Source organism: Salmo salar, chromosome 21 (assembly GCF_965601325.2).
Source record: "Salmo salar chromosome 21, fSalSal1, whole genome shotgun sequence".
In the NCBI taxonomy this organism is placed as follows: domain Eukaryota; kingdom Metazoa; phylum Chordata; class Actinopteri; order Salmoniformes; family Salmonidae; genus Salmo; species Salmo salar.
The window spans coordinates 49,966,012-49,982,397 of NC_138311.1; the positions used below are offsets into that span (position 1 = coordinate 49,966,012).

A 16,386-nucleotide genomic window follows, 5' to 3' on the forward strand; every position below is an offset into this window, starting at 1 on the left:
AACCAACATTTCTTTGAAATGTATGGTATCATTTACTGTTTACGCCTAAAATCACCCAGAGTGCATTGCCTTTTATGGCAATGTACCGTAAATAATTAATACAGTACTTTACTGTTTGTTTTATTGTATAATACTGTCAAAACAACAAAGTTTTACACTGTACTAATGAAACCAAATAGTCCAACTTACTTTTACACGTTTTATTGCCGAGGATGCTGCCATACAGGTTAAAGTACAGGTTGAAGTAAGAGCTAAAGCAGAAAATGGGACACATGACGTCGCCCATGATCCAGTCGTCCTGGATGTAGTAGTGGACCAGGAAGGACTCAGAATGTACAGGAGGTCTGCCAAGGCAAGGTTCACCATGATGATGCTGCTGCTCTTCCATGGCCGCAGCCTGACCACGTAGATGATGATTGAGGTGATGTTTCCCACAAGCCCCAATACAAAGATTATCCCATACGTGATCTGGAGATAGTACCTCCTACTGTACTCATCAACTGGGAAACAGTCAGTCACTGTTCACTTTTTCTCTAGACATGGTTGTGTTGTGATATCCAAGAAATTAACCTAAGACACAAGTAGAGAGACAATTTGTGTATAATGGTATTCCATTAGAATATTACTAGTTGAATTCATCAATGTGGTTTAAGAATGTGTTTATTCCCACCATAAGCTGCAGTGTTCCTCCAGTATCCATCTGTCACTCCTGAATTTCCTGAATCTTCAGGCAGCAGTCAGTTTTAAAAGCATCCCAGAGCCCTCCCACACAGAATTAGTACCACTTCCTACCAACAGAGGAAGTAGTATACCCATAAGAGTCATACAGCAAATTGTAACAGGTTTATAGTTCTCAAATGTGTACTCAAACTAAATCAGGCACGTGGTTAGATTTTGGTATTTTATATAACTTCTAGAGGCCTTATCAAAGGCCAAAGGACATGGAAAATACTCAACCATTAAAGGTATAAGACTTGCTGCCACTGTTCCCTGTACACATTACATTTTTTGGGTCACTACTACCACATATCAGTTCAATTGGTACAGCACTCTCATTAACATGTGGCACAAATGTAGCCTATTACAAGGCACTCCCCAAAATATTTAAATTAGCCAGAAACAACAATACCATGTAATTTAGTCAATCATAGAAATGTTGTACACACCTTGTTTGGTTGGTTCACTTCAGACCTTGATGTCTCTCAATCCTGTCACTCAAGAATTGTTTGAAAAAGTTCCAAGTTGACAATCCCACAATGCTGTGCGGTTACAGTAATGTACTGTTAAACCAAAGTTTCTTCGAAATGTATTGTATCATTAACTATTTACGGCTAAAATCACCCAGAGTGCATTGCCTTTTACGGCAATTTACCGTAAATAATTAAAATGGTACTTTACTGTTCATTTTATTGTATAATACTGTCAAAACAATAATAAAGTTTTACACTGTACTAATGAAACCAAATAGTCCAACTTACTTTTACATGTTTTATTGCCGATACACAAGTGCTAAACTGTAGTTGTTGTTTAAGCAATGCCTGCAGTATTGGGATTTGATTAGAATTCAGACTTCTCCAACCCTACATACTTGAAAGATGTGTCATGTATCCCTCTGCTTGACCAAGGACACAAGTGGCAGACATACTCCACCTCCAGGTTATTGTTCAACTATTGACCACACACTAATGATCACATAGAATGTCCTTTCATTTCCTTATTAAAATACCACGGAAACAAAGCCATCAATTGTCCGCTGAATCGTCCCTCGACACAAAAGGAATAGTGATGGGACATACCTCTGGGACATTTCAATAACATTTTTATAATAGAACGTACACTTTCAAATAACTTGATAGAAAACATTCCACTGTGATTATGAATGATTCTCCAGTGGTGGTCCAGTTTCTTGTGTAGTCCTAAAAAACAGAGAGGAGGAGAGTGACATCTAGCGGCCATAAGCTGAAATTGCATATGTTTGCAATATAATTAATACAGTGTGATTATGATTATAATTTGATATTTTCAATACACTAAGCCAAAACATGTTTTATTTATTTGTTTTTTTAAATACATTTTCAGTCAAGCTATTAAGTCCGTCCCAACCCATTTTTGTACGAATGTTAGTACCTTACATTCTTGCAATAATAAAGTATAACACAACATTACATCAACATGTGGCGTATGGGACAAATTCTGAAGTTATCGTTGACAACATTTTTGACAGTTTTTAACCATATTCACTATACTGTACAAATATAACAAATATATTGTTGTCAACTTGTCAATAAGAAAGTGATCCTTTTTTTACCACAAAAAAAAGAAACTGATTCTGAATAGAAAACCACTATAATTGTATTGTAGTTTATGGAATTAATATTACGTTAAAACTTGACAGTATAATAAAATCGTATCATATTTTTTCCTCTCATCTGAGAAGTATCAAACAGTACAAGATAGACAGTGAAGATGAGGAAGTGTGTATAACAGACAATGACTAGTAGGTAGATGGATGAAGTGATATTCATGGCTGTGCAGACTGGCACCGACAAGTGTAGGAGGGACGTGGGCACTGACCAGCCATCACTTTCACATTGACCTTCTTCCCACCTTATGGTTGGCTCCGGATAAATGAGAAGTTCTGATACACAAACTGGAGAGGTACTGTCTCTCTCATTTCCTATTTCTATGTGCAGTACTTCTTCCCTTATCTCTAGCATTCTATTTCTGTGTGGAGTACTTCTTCCCTCATCTCTAGCATTCTATTTCTGTGTGCAGTACTTCTTCCCTCATCTCTAGCATTCTATTTCTGTGTGCAGTACTTCTTCCCTCATCTCTAGCATTCTATTTCTGTGTGCAGTACTTCTTCCCTCATCTCTAGCATTCTATTTCTGTGTGCAGTACTTCTTCCCTCATCGCTAGCATTCTATTTCTGTGTGCAGTACTTCTTCCCTTATCTCTAGCATTCTATTTCTGTGTGCAGTTCTTCTTCCCTTATCTCTAGCATTCTATTTCTGTGTGCAGTACTTCTTCCCTCATCTCTAGCATTCTGTGTATCTCACTCTCATTCTCTCACACAAATAAACACAAGGAGGAAAACGGGTTTGAATAGGCTTTATAGGACCTTACCCTTTATCCAGTAATTCTGTCTCAGAGTTGTATTGCTTTAATTGCTCTGAACTTATTGATTTAGCACATCGACTGTAAATATTTTCAGCAACTGAACTGAGAGAAATAATGGTTAAGTCCAAATACATCCAGCACAACAGTGACTGCTGTTGGAATAGAGAGTGCCTCAGGGTTGCTGTTATACTTCAATACAACAGAGTGTGTAGTGTAGACTACTATCAATCTAGTATTAACAAATGATCTAAATAATAAGTACTAAAAAAATAAGAATATATGTGTGTTGGTATGCGTGGATGCCAGAGAAGGTTGGTAATCATCATTATTACGGTAGGAAAAGTTTTAGAATAACCACTTTTTCAAAAATATTTTTTTGGGGGGAACATTTAATGACAAAAATGTATTGATTGCACTATTTTACAATTATTTTTATCTTACAAATTAGCTCATAGATTCCAATATAGCGCACAGAGGATGATAAATCAGTTTGATGCCTCAACAAAGTCAACGGGTAACTGTTTTCACTCTCATATTGTCTCTTCCATATATCAGTCTGTTTGACCAACCTGGTCAGCGACAGTGACATTTCTCCAGTCTAGAAGGGAGAAAGGTGGTGACCTTTCCACACACAGCTCTGATGTCTCTGCTTCATTCTTTTGAAGGGGATAGTCAATGTGACAAGATCAAAGATTGGACCTCTCCTGGTGGTCAATTTTGAATCTCAAAGCTACATAAAATTATATGACATCTGAATCAAGAGTCTAATTTAGCTGACGTAGTTTTAATTTAGCTTTCCTTCTCAGAGACTGACCCAGTTTAATTTAGCTATCCTTCTCAGAGACTGACTCAGTTTAATTTAGCTATCCTTCTCAGAGACTGACTCAGTTTAATTTAGCTATCTTTCTCAGAGACTGACTCAGTTTAATTTAGCTATCCTTCTCAGAGACTGACTCAGTTTAATTTAGCTATCCTTCTCAGAGACTCAGTTTAATTTAGCTATCCTTCTCAGAGACTGACTCAGTTTAATTTAGCTATCCTTCTCAGAGACTGACTCAGTTTAATTTAGCTATCCTTCTCAGAGACTGACTCAGTTTGATTTAGGCATTATTGACCAGTAGAAGGATGTTATGAATGGAATTTCATCGTAGTAGATGACTTTAGATGACAATTTATATGGCTGTATCATTTGACAGTGTGTTCCGCTGCCGTTTTGCCCCACCTCTGCTTGACAGTCACATGATTGGTGGGTTGTGGAGTGGCCAGGGTAGCGGAGCCCAGTCAGCAGGCTTCCCCCACCACTAGTCTGACATTCCAGTCTGGTTATCTTTTTTCCTATGCCTAGAACAATACCGGCTCATCATTCCACACATACCACTTTCAATTTAGTGGAAGGAATGTGTTTGTCTCCATAAATACCTCCATAATCCCATATCTGGCACTCAACAAATGACAGGGAAAAGACATGTTCCATGGTTACGTGACAGAATATAGGCGGTCTGTCAAAAGAGATTAAATAAATGACAAGAACGTCCTGTGACTTCCTGACTAGAAATGGACCATCTGTGTGTAAATGTCTTAACAAGCAAGATTCACACTAAATCCTCACAATCTTCCTCAGATATACTGTCCTTGGAGAAAATGTCACAGGATTATGCAGTGTTTTATCTTGTAGAGATTTCCATAAATGCAAAGGTTTGCTAACCGTGTACATCATTAGAGTGTGATGTCCCCAAGACCGATGTTACAATATATACATTAGGTACAACTGCTGGTGTGTGTCCTGCAGGCATGCATGTGTAACAGAGTGGCCACACAGGGCCTAAACATGATGTCAGTGGTAAAGTTCCAGGCTGATAGATTTCATTGACCACTTCTCCGAGGTTAACAAGTTCACAATACATACTGAACACTTCCTATAGCCATTGTAGCAGATGATTTCATTACTCAATTTGCCTGATCGAAACTCTTTAACACATCCTCTCTGAACACGTTTAGGTTTAGGCCTAGTTATTTGTATGCATCTAAACTGTCCTGATTTCAGCAAGGTATAGATGGAAGTTTTATCATTGCCGATCCTCTTACTATACTATAGACAACATCCCATCAATCAAAAAGGTGCAGCCTTTCTTGTCCACAGCATTCTGCCCTGGTCATGCTGCTGCGGTGACCTTGTGGTGACCTTGATTGTAATGCAGGGTCAGGAGGATGCTTGCTGTTCATTCCCTCAGGCTGCAGTTAAAAAAGAGCATCAGTAAGCATAGGATACGATTTCAACTCAGATTTAATCAGACTGAATTGTTTTTTTTTCATGAATTTTATAATGACAAAATTTTGGGTCAGCTTTTAAAACATCCCATAGGCCAATTGTTTTAAGTTCAATATCTAGTGGTGAATAATACCATTAACAGAGGAATAACAAAAAATGCAGTGTTTTCTTCCGAGAAAAAAAAAAGGAGATGGATGCTGGCTAGATTTTTTTCAGAAATCCTTGAAATAAAAACCTGTAATAAACTAAAAACAAAAAAATCCCTGTAATTTTCCTCTCGATTCCATTGCTGTTCCCTTGGTAACAAGCAAACCCTTGCCCTTCTGGAGCCTCCTGACATTCGCTTGGAATGTACCATTATGGCTGCTGTGGGGCGATAGGTAGATTTCCATTTCACTAATACTTTCGTTTGACTAAAAGGAGGTTATTTGAAAGACAAAAAATAACGTGCCATATCTGTTAACATTTCAAAAAGATTCATATTTCCAACGAATCTTCAGATTTTAGTATGCACATTGGCATACTGTGCCAGAATGTTACCCTTCAAATAAATCAAACTGGCAGTCGTAGAGCGAGCTGTCAAATGCTTGTTGCTTGTGTCAAATCTGTGCTACAAAGTAACGAAGAGAAATCAGGCACCTGGTTGTTTTCCTCTGAAAGTGTCTATAGCTAGGTAATACGACAATAATTAAGTGGACCATTGAACAGCACCTTGTCCTCTTTACTTCACGTGATGATGAGGTAAGCAGGTAGAAACGCTAGCTTCACCTTGTCAGACATGTTGTCTTGCTAGCGCGCTAGCTCGCTATGTCCCCCCAGACTTGTTGTGTCATGTATTGCAGGTTAGTAAAAGTGAGTACCTAGTAATAAAGTGTTATCCCTAAGAGACTAGCTAAATTGGAGTACAGAAGCTAGCATATTCTGCTTGTCATGTTAGCGCTTGCTAGCTATCAAAGTTCCAGCTACTATACAGTAGCTAGCTAGCTGTGACGTGTGGTGGTAGCTCGTTCACTGACTTTGGTAGATAGCTTGTAGCCTATTTTCCTTGCTAGCTCATGATGAATACAGTAACGGTAGCTCCCAAGACTTCAGATACCGATACTTATTGTTTATTGTTGGTGTTTATTGTTTATTGCCAGCTATAAACTTACATTACAAGTTACTTTGATGACATCTCTTGGTTTTCGGCTTCAAAGTGGGTGGGGGGGAAGACTTTAAATAGAGAGACGTTTACGTTAAAAACCTTTTGCCAGTGTAAACATTTTTGGTTGTCCACCTTATGAGAAAGCATTGAATAAGCTAGTGGAGAAAGTGCTGTTATGTTAGAGATGTTCTTGATTACACATCCAATATTTAGTTTAGTAAATTATTATATGTATTTATATGTAACAGTGAACAATAATGCTTCCAAATCAAAGGAGGAGTTATGTTAAGACTTGGGTCTAGAGATCATCTGAGATAATCACAGAAGGTTGGCGGCACCTTAATTGGGGAGGACTGGCTCATGGTAATGGCTGGATCGGAATCGGTGGAATGGTATCAAATACATCAAACATATGGTTTCCATGAGTTTGATGTCATTCCATTTGTGCCGTTCCAGACTTTTATGAGCCATCCTCCCCTCAGCAGCATCCATGGGTAATAATGCTTATCAACAGAGCATACAGGTTTGGCATCAGATCAGTGTCTGCAGCTAGCCTGGCTGTCAGTCTGAGCCTTTCAGCCATTTTTTTGCACAGCAAATCTGTTCTTGATATGCTATTGGCCAGAGCCTGCTGGGAGGGTCTTCCTGGAGGTGGGTGGGCAGGCAGGAAAAGGGGTGGCTGGAATTGTTTCAGCCAGAGAGTTAAGCAGACAGTCTTTTACTGCACTGTCGTGGAAAGAAAATCCCTGTCTAGGCATGGGCCCGAGCACAACTATACATATGGTGATTATATTTAGACAGAAAGTAATTAGGAGAAGTCGGACTGCTAACCCAGACTGTGGTGGAGGCTAGAAAGACTGGAGAGCTCCAACACTGCATGAGGTGAGAGGATTGTTTCCCTGGCTCCTCTGTTTTCCTGACTAGTTCATAAAGGAATTTGCTGCATTCTGCTGCATACCATGGGTGAGAGGGAGAGATAGGGGACTTCACTCGTAGAGATGGTTAGAATCTGCTTCTCTTGACATTGCTGCTGCTTATAATGGTTGTTTATCTCAAATGTTCAAATTTAGCTGGTCAGTGTGGGGAATGTACCTCTCCCATCCTGCCAGGAAAGAACAAGGTGCTCCCTTTATGCCTGCCTGCTCTGCAACTTCCTGTGGCGTTTCACTACTTACCCAGGCTGTCTGTCCTGTGTCTGACTGACTTTAACTGTGTGTGTGTGTGTGTGTGTGTGTGTGTTTTTTTACAAGGTTTGTAGGAGTGTTATGTACAGGGTTGTGGAGGACTGAGGGCCAACACATCTCATAAGCATGATTTATTCTCTCAGGCAACAGGTGTTCGTTAACCTGTCATCAATGCAAACACAGACAGAATACACCAAGGAAAGTAACTGGAGAAGGACTGTCACAAATAGGGACATGGAAGGTTTACCTACTCTACATTCCCAATACAAAGTTGTAGGTTGGGCTGGTGTACAGTTTTTTTTTTTCTAGGGCTGGGACCTCACGATACGATATTATCACGATTCTTGCAATTCTATACAGTATGCATTGCGATTCGATGCTGCCATTTTATTGCAATTTGCTGTTCCAAACGCAGTGCTCTGTATATGTCTGCTGCAGAGAGACAAGTGAGAGTATGAGAAAATTTGTTTTGATGGGTCATGGGAATAAAAATGCTGAAAACATGTTGGCTCACTTTAAAAATAAGATGGAGAACAAACTATATGTTTAAAAATACCTGAGTTTTGGGGCAGTTACAGACGACTAGCGCTAGCTAACACTGCCTATCAGAACAAAAAAACGAAGTATTGATATAATATCGTCCAAAATGATTTTGCGATATGTAGCTGAATCGATTCTTTCCCCATCACTAGTTCTCCTGTACTATAGGATAATTATTGAAGCTAGACTATGATCTTTTTTTATTGGAAGTTATTAATGTTGCAACTTTCAAATACATTATTTGACAGCAGTGCTTGAATGACAACTTTTTATTTTCACTCAAAACCAGTGCTATTTCAAACTGTTTTGGAAGCTAAACTTAATTAAAAAAATATAAAAATCTCAAGCCAAGAAATTTACAGCATACACTATAGGAAGGGTTTATTTAATGTTGTATTAGTTTGGTCTCCGTGGTTACTGTAGATACAGTAAGTACTGCTGATTGTCTCATACAGCAGTGTGATTGGAGCCTTAGTAACAATATGTCACACCCTGACCTGAGAGAGCCGTTTTTCTCTGTTTGGTTAGGTCAGGGTGTGATGTCATATATTTCTTTGTGTTTGGCTGAGTATGGTTTCCAATCAGAGGCAGCTGTCTATCGTTGTCTCTGATTGGGAATCATACGTAGGCAGCCCTTTTTCCCTCCTTCAGTTGTGGGATCTTGTTTTTGTACAGCTCAGTGAAAGCCTGCAGAACGTGACGTTCGTTTTCCTTTGTTTGTTATTTTGTTTAGTGTTCTGAGTATAAATAAAATGTAATCATGAGCACTTACCACGCTGCACCTTGGTCTCTTCCTTACGACGATCGTTACACATGAAGAAAATTCAAGTCACGCCAGTTCAGTTGGTAGTTAAGACTATTATAATATGAAGTTCATGCTCCTGCAGACTCAGTAAATAGCTACCTGCATTGTGCCTGGCTGAAAGCTAGATGGTTTACAGTAGTAACCTCTGTAACTGTTAGGCCCTAGAGCCAGTTGCTCATCCCAAACAGACATAACAGGATGCCAGAGTTCACACTGACCGAACTAGCCCATCAATCTATAGATAGGCCTAGACCTAGTTTAATTTGTATACACAGCGGATAATTTGACTCCATTAACAAATTTAATGAGAAATTTGCCAAGACCTCTCACATGTTATCAAACTAGAGTCAATCTTTTCATGAGATCAGTCTCTCAGTCTGTAGGAAAGTAGGCTATTTTTAAGTGTCTAAGTGTCATTCTCTGGTCCATAGGATTATTTAAGGCTGTCCCTTAATTTGCATTTTACATCTACCTTTAGGGAATCCAGCTGTCTTTAGGGCATCCCGTGTTTTAGGGCATCCCGGGATAAGTATAAACACTCAAAACCAGGAGCTGAACAGAACCAGGACTACTGCAAAGCAGGATAGGCCAGGAGCAAAATAAGTGTCTCTCTCTCACTGACAACCTTCCAACTGAATTCACAAGTGTTGCAGTGCAGAGCCTCCCACACTAAAATAAAGGTCAAACTATTCAGTGATACTGTTGCATTTCTGTATTTCCGTTGCCCTGATATGTTTTGTTAATAACCGCAAAACCACACACACTTTCTCTACAGTACAGAAAATACAGAAGACTTACTGTTTACAATAGAATAATACCTCTCACGAGAGATGTGCAAGCCTACCTTCAGTTAGTCCTTACAAGCTATTTAAAGTTGCTTGAGAAAGAAACAGATATCACAATTACCCCAATTACATACATTTCTGTCTATTAATTAAATTGTCATTTTTTTTCTGTGACCTGATGTCCTACTTTTTTTTCCCACCAGCGACAGCAGTTAGAATGTGAAGGATATTGTTGTTGGCACTTTAATCATTTACTTCAATTGTAAGTAGCTTAGGTGTCAATTTATTTACCTTCAACCTTTTGTTCATGATGTAGCATAATAAAATGCATTCAGTAGCTCTGGCCATGCCTCCCCAAAAATAGTCTCATCAGCAATATCATGCTGACATTGAGGCTAACATTTTAATCTCTTCTGCCCTTCCAGGATGTCAACAAAATGTATATCGTTGCCTGTGACTATTAGACTCAGGGACCTTTACTCTTTTTGGGCTCCTTCTCCTGGGGTACCCCCAGCTGCTCTGGCTCCCGCCAAGCATATTGATACATTTATCTTATTGGACTTGTCGGTCTGAATAGAAAAGCTGCCTGGAGATGGAGTGCACAGAATGAAAATGTCATAAGTCAAAGGCTGAACACAGATTCAAGGTCAGAAGCATTAGTCAGTCAAATATGTCACTCTGATTAGATGATGGCTGCTGTGTGTGAGGCTGGTGGCTGGGCTGTGGATTTATCACAGAAAACGCATGCACATCTCTTGTAATGTCAAAACAACATATCAGAGACAGGGATTTTTCTGCCATGGAAACCCTTAGGCGGATCCAAATTATAAAACTTGTTTTAAAAAAAATACATTTTCGGGAAGGAAAAACGCTTTCAGTGTAAACCTAAACGACTAAAACCAGATGAACAGTGCGTTCGGAAAGTATTCAGACCCCATTACTTTTTCCACATTTTGTTACGTTACAGCCTTATTAAAAAATTGATTCAATAATTTTCTTCCCCTCAATCTACACACAACACCCCATAATGACAAGGCAAAAACTGTTTTTTAGATTTGTTTATACATTTATAAAAAACAAAAACATAACTGCAATATTACATTTACATAAGTATTCAGACCCTTAACTCAGTACTTTGTTGAAGCACCCTTGGCAGCGATTACAGCCTCGAGTCTTCTTCGGTATGACGTAACAAGCTTGGCACACCTGTATTTGTGGAGTTTCTCCCATTCTTCTCTGCAGATCCTCTCAAGCTCTGTCACGTTGGTAGGGAGCTATTTTCAGGTCTCTCTCCAGAGATGTTCAATCGGGTTCAAGTCCGGGCTCTGGCTGGGCCACTCAAGGACATTCAGAGACTTGTCCCGAAGCCACTCCTGCGTTGTCTTGGCTGTGTGCTTAGGGTTGTTGTCCTGTTGGAAGGTGAACCTTTGCCCCAGTATGAGGTTCTGAGCACTCTGGAGCAGGTTTTCATCAAGGATCTCACTGTACAGTCGTGGCCAAAAGTTTTGAGAATGACACAAATACATTTTCACAAAGTCTGCTGCCTCAGTTTGTATGATGGCAATTTGCATGTACTCCAGAATATTATGAAGAGTGATCAGATGAATTGCAATTAATTGCAAAGTCCCTCTTTGCCATGCAAAGTAACTGAATTTCCACTGCATTTCAGCCCTGCCACAAAAGGACCAGCTGACATGTCAGTGATTCTCTCGTTAACACAGGTGTGAGTGTTGACAAGGACAAGGCTGGAGATCACTCTGTCATGCTGATTGAGTTCGAATAATAGACTGGAATCTTCAAAAGGAGGGTGGTGCTTGGAATCATTGTTCTTCCACTGTAAACCATTTTTACCTGCAAGGAAACACGTGCCATCATCATTGCTTTGCACAAAAAGGGCTTCACAGGCAAGGATATTGCTGCCAGTAAGATTGCACCTAAATCAACCATTTATTGGATCATCAAGAACTTCAAGCAGAGGGGTTCAATTGTTGTGAAGAAGGCTTCAGGGCGCCCAAGAAAGTCCAGCAAGCGCCAGGACCGTCTCCTAAACTTGATTAAGCTGCGGGATCGGGGCACCACCAGTACAGAGCTTGCTCAGGAATGGCAGCAGGCAGGTGTGAGTGCATCTGCGCGCACAGTGAGGCAAAGACTTTTGGAGAATGGCCTGGTGTCAAGTAGGGCAGCAAATAAGCCACTTCTCTCCAAGAAAAACATCAGGGATAGACTGATATTCTGCAAAAGATACAGGGATTGGACTGCTGAGGACTGGGGTAAAGTCATTTTCTCTGATGAATCCCCTTTCCGATTGTATGGGGCTTCCGGAAAAAAGCTTGTCCGGAGAAGACAAGGTGAGCGCTACCATCAGTCCTGTGTCATGCCAACAGTAAAGCATCCTGAGACCATTCATGTGTGGGATTGCTTCTCAGCCAAGAGAGTGGGCTCACTCACAATTTTGCCAAAGAACACAGCCATGAATAAAGAATGGTACCAACCCATCCTCCGAGAGCAACTTCTCCCAACCATCCAGGAACAGTTTGGTGACGAACAATGCCTTTTCCAGCATGGAGTACCTTGCCATAATGCAAAAGTGATAACTAAGTGGCTCGGGGAACAAAACATCAATATTTTGGGTCCTTAATCCCATTGAGAACTTGTGGTCAATCCTTGAGGCGGGTGGACAAATAAAAACCCACAAATTCTGACATACTCCAAGCATTGATTATGCAAGAATGGGCTGCCATCAGTCAGGATGTGGCCCAGAAGATAATTAACAGCATGCCAGGGCGGATTGCAGAGGTCTTGAAAAAGAAGGGTCAACACTGCAAATATTGACTCTGCATCAACTTCATGTAATTGTTGATAAAAGCCTTTGACACGTATGAAATGCTTGTAATTATACTGCAGTATTCCATAGTAACATCTGACAAAAATCTAAAGACACTGAAGCAGCAAACTTTGTGGAAATTAATATTTGTCATTCTCAAAACTTTTGGCCACGACTGTACTTTGCTCCGTTCATCTTTCCCTCGATCCTGACTAGTCTCCCAGTCCCTGCCGCTGAAAAACATCCCCACAGCATGATGCTGCCTCCACCATGCTTCACCTTAGTTATGGTGCCAGTTTTCCTCCAGACGTGACTCTTGGCATTCAGGCCAAAGAGTTCAGTCTTGGTTTCATCATACCAGAGAATCTTGTTTCTCATGGTCTGAGAGTCCTTTAGGCATACTCCAAGTGGGCTTTTACTTTTTACTGAGGAGTGGCTTCTGTCTGGCCACTCTACCATAAAGGCCTGATTGGTGGAGTTCTGCAGAGATTGTTGTCCTTCCGGAAGGTTCTACCATCTCCGCAGGGGAACTCTGGAGCTATGTCAGAGTGACCATCTGGTTCTTGGTCATCTCCCTAACCAAGTCACTTCTCCCGATTGCTCAGTTTGGTCGGAGAGGCCAACTCTAGGAAAAGTCTTGGTGGTTCCAAACTTTTTCCATTGAAGAATGATAGAGGCCGCTGTGTTCTTGGGGACCTTCAATGCTGTAGAAATGTTTTGGTACCCTTCCCCAGATCAGTGCCTCGACACAATCCTGTCTCAGAGCTCTACAGACAATTCTTTCGACTTCATGGCTTGGTTTTTGCTCTGACATGCACTGTCAACCGTGGGACCTTATATAGACATATGTGTGCCCTTCCAAATCATGTCCAATTAATTGAATTTACCACAGGTGGACTCCATTCAAGTTGTAGAAACATCTCAAGGATCATCAATGGAAACAGGATACAGCTGAGCTCAATTTCGAGTCTCGTAGCAAAGGGTCTGAATACTTATGAAAGTAAGCCATTTCTGCTTTTATTTTTTTATGCATTTGCAAACATGTCTAAAAACCTGTTTTCGCTTTGTCATTATAAGGTATTGTGTGTAGACTGAGGATTTTTATTTATTTAATCAATTTTAGAATAAGGCTGTAATGTAACAAAGTGTTGAAAAAGTCAAGGGGTCTGAATACTTTCCGAATGCACTGTATGTAGAAAAGATAATGGACCTATATAATTTTAAATTAATTAATCTTTGAGAACTAACAATCACCAAAATAAAAGCTAGACAGTCAGGGGAAGTTATACAGTATTGATTTTGGTATTAAGTTTGAGCAAAATAACACAAAATGCATTGAATTGCAGGAAATGATCTTTAAAATTGCAATGTTTTCTCTCAGTTGAATGACAGAATATGTAGAATCCTTGGAAATGAGCTTTAAAACTGCAAAAATGTATCTCGGCTCCATGAAGAAATTCTGAGAATTGCAGGAAATTGGCAAAATCATTGCCGCCATGCAAAGAAAATACTGAACATGAAAAAATATTCCTGCCGAGGCGCACATTGAAGATGGTAGAACAGTCCACGTTTACTTTTCCTCAAGTAATTTAATAGAAAAATCTGACGACCCCATAGTAGAATAGTTTCTGTTTACCTAGTCGGCTTGTTCTTGAGATATTTTTCTCGTAGTGCATTTCAGTTATGAATACCATAACTTATTGCACTTGCAAAAACAGCAGTTTTAATGGCCTTTGTTAAAAAGAGGGGGTTTCCAGCTTACCATTCCTACATTATTTATTTCTCAACTCCTAGATATGCGTGAACTGCGCCATTTTAAACCCAGAGTGTTTAGCAGCAGCATGGTTAAGCATGTTACTGTTCTGCAATTAGCAGTGAGAGCATAGGGGAGAGGGGCTAAATGTAACACTGGTCAATTGTAGGGTAACTTGGGGGTACAATGCCACTCTACCTCAAAACAATTTTGGGGGAGTGACTTAAATTGTGATGAGACAGATTATATTTTTAGTTGAGCAAGAGTAATTGTGGCATGACATGGTTTATGTGAGAAGTACAGGCCATGGGGTGTGTTACCCTAACAGATAGGCCTACATTATATTAACTGTGTTTATGAAAGTTTTTTGGCAAATAAAATGTATTAATAGGATAATAACTAGTTAAAATATCACATTTGGGATCTGGCTAATGATTAGCCCAATAGGGTAAATGCAGATAGGGAACTCCATGCTTCAGCCTATTTATTTGTACTTTGCTGCATCAGTTAGGCTACAGCTGATAATGTTTATTGCTAATAGCATACCTGATAATATGGACCATGCATAGGCTAAATACAGTGCATGGTCCAATATGTTATAATAATTTTAACAATGTGTTATTGGGCTAATTTCTAGAGGTGGACATTCTATTTTAGATGGTATCAGCATTCTTTTATTTTGATTCATTTTGGAGTATAATGTCCCTTTAAAAATTCACATACCCCCCCTTCAACCTTTTTCCCCCCCCACTGCTACACATTTGTCCAGAGTAAACACTGCTATGCTGTAACCCACCCTGCTTTCACAACTGTAGCGTTGAGATTGCCTCAGTTTCATCAGTTGAAAAGAGGCCTTAGCCACTCGAGCAGCATAACATGAAAGTAAGCCTATAGTATAGCAATAATTATAGTATAATAAGAGTACTAATTGTATTTTAAACAAATAACTCTTTCCTATCTTCCAGATCACCAACAGAAAGTGCTTTTCAGAAAACATCTCCAACTTCAACCTGCTCTCTGGTCTAAATGTGCATGGGAAGCCAACCCTCCCTTCTAGGCCAGGCCTGAGCAGTGACGGGATACTTCAGCTGCAAATCTTCATCCGCTTCCAATTCATTTCTGAACGACTCCAGTGGCTAAGGTATCCCAAGGAGAAAGATTTACTGGAGGGGAGAACTACCAAAGCACAAATTGTGAGAAGTTGGCAAAGTCAATACCAGGCAAGTCTTCATTAATATTCTTTCAAGGAGCTCCATTGCCTCGACATACCATTAATGAGAGCGTCCTTGTCAGTGGAGGAGTATAGACACACAGTTGTGTCACAGAGCAAGCCCTCAAACCTTCCAGAGGTCTCCCATTGGTGCAAACTGATTGATGAGTGATTGCTCGTTGATCGATTAGCCTTCCTCCCGGCTGATGCAGTGAGGCCAGTCTGGTTGCTTCATATGATTTGAGAACTTTTCAACCACTAATCAGAGACAAAAGTTGTGAACTTTTTTTTATGTGTGGCCGTTTTTTGAGTTAAGAGTCAACTCAACTGATACATTGGACTGGCAGCGTTCGATTGGAACCTCTTGACATGGCTCTCAATATATCTTCAATAAGGGACACAAAATGGCTGACATTGGAAGTGTGTCGGCAGTTTCAGAGAGGAACTTGCTCACGGAGTGATGAGGAATGCAAATTTGCACACCCACCAACGAGCTGCCAGGTTGAAAATGGAAGAGTTATTGCCTGCTTCGACTCGTTAAAGGTAAGGAATGTCATGCACCATTCTTCTGTTACATTCATGACTCTGCTTTATGTGCCAAGAGACTGATATGTAGGAGCCTAAACAGATAATTACATTCTAAAGTGTTTACTGTAAGGAAATGGAGACAGAATCTGTACTGTACTGTTTATTCTAAGCAAATTTGGACATCCCACACTACTACGCCCCATGGGGTGCAGGCTATAGCCTTG

General features: G+C 40.0%; 1 protein-coding gene across 8 annotated transcripts in view; it reads left to right on the forward strand.

The window, feature by feature from the left end:
* The first annotated feature begins 5,906 nt into the window (after nucleotides 1–5,906).
* Nucleotides 5,907–16,386, forward strand: part of LOC106582447 (muscleblind-like protein 2a) — a 48,180-nt gene continuing 37,700 nt past the window's right edge. The window contains exons 1-2 of one of the 8 annotated variants that reach the window (XM_014165568.3): nucleotides 5,907–6,130; nucleotides 15,390–16,177. In XM_014165568.3, the coding sequence (XP_014021043.1) occupies nucleotides 16,004–16,177 (174 nt within the window). In that variant the 5' untranslated portion in view covers nucleotides 5,907–6,130; nucleotides 15,390–16,003. Of the gene's footprint in view, nucleotides 6,131–7,225; nucleotides 7,416–15,389; nucleotides 16,178–16,386 lie in introns of those variants that run through there. The other 7 variants (XM_014165571.3, XM_014165572.3, XM_014165562.3 and 4 more) reach the window with 7 other exon arrangements.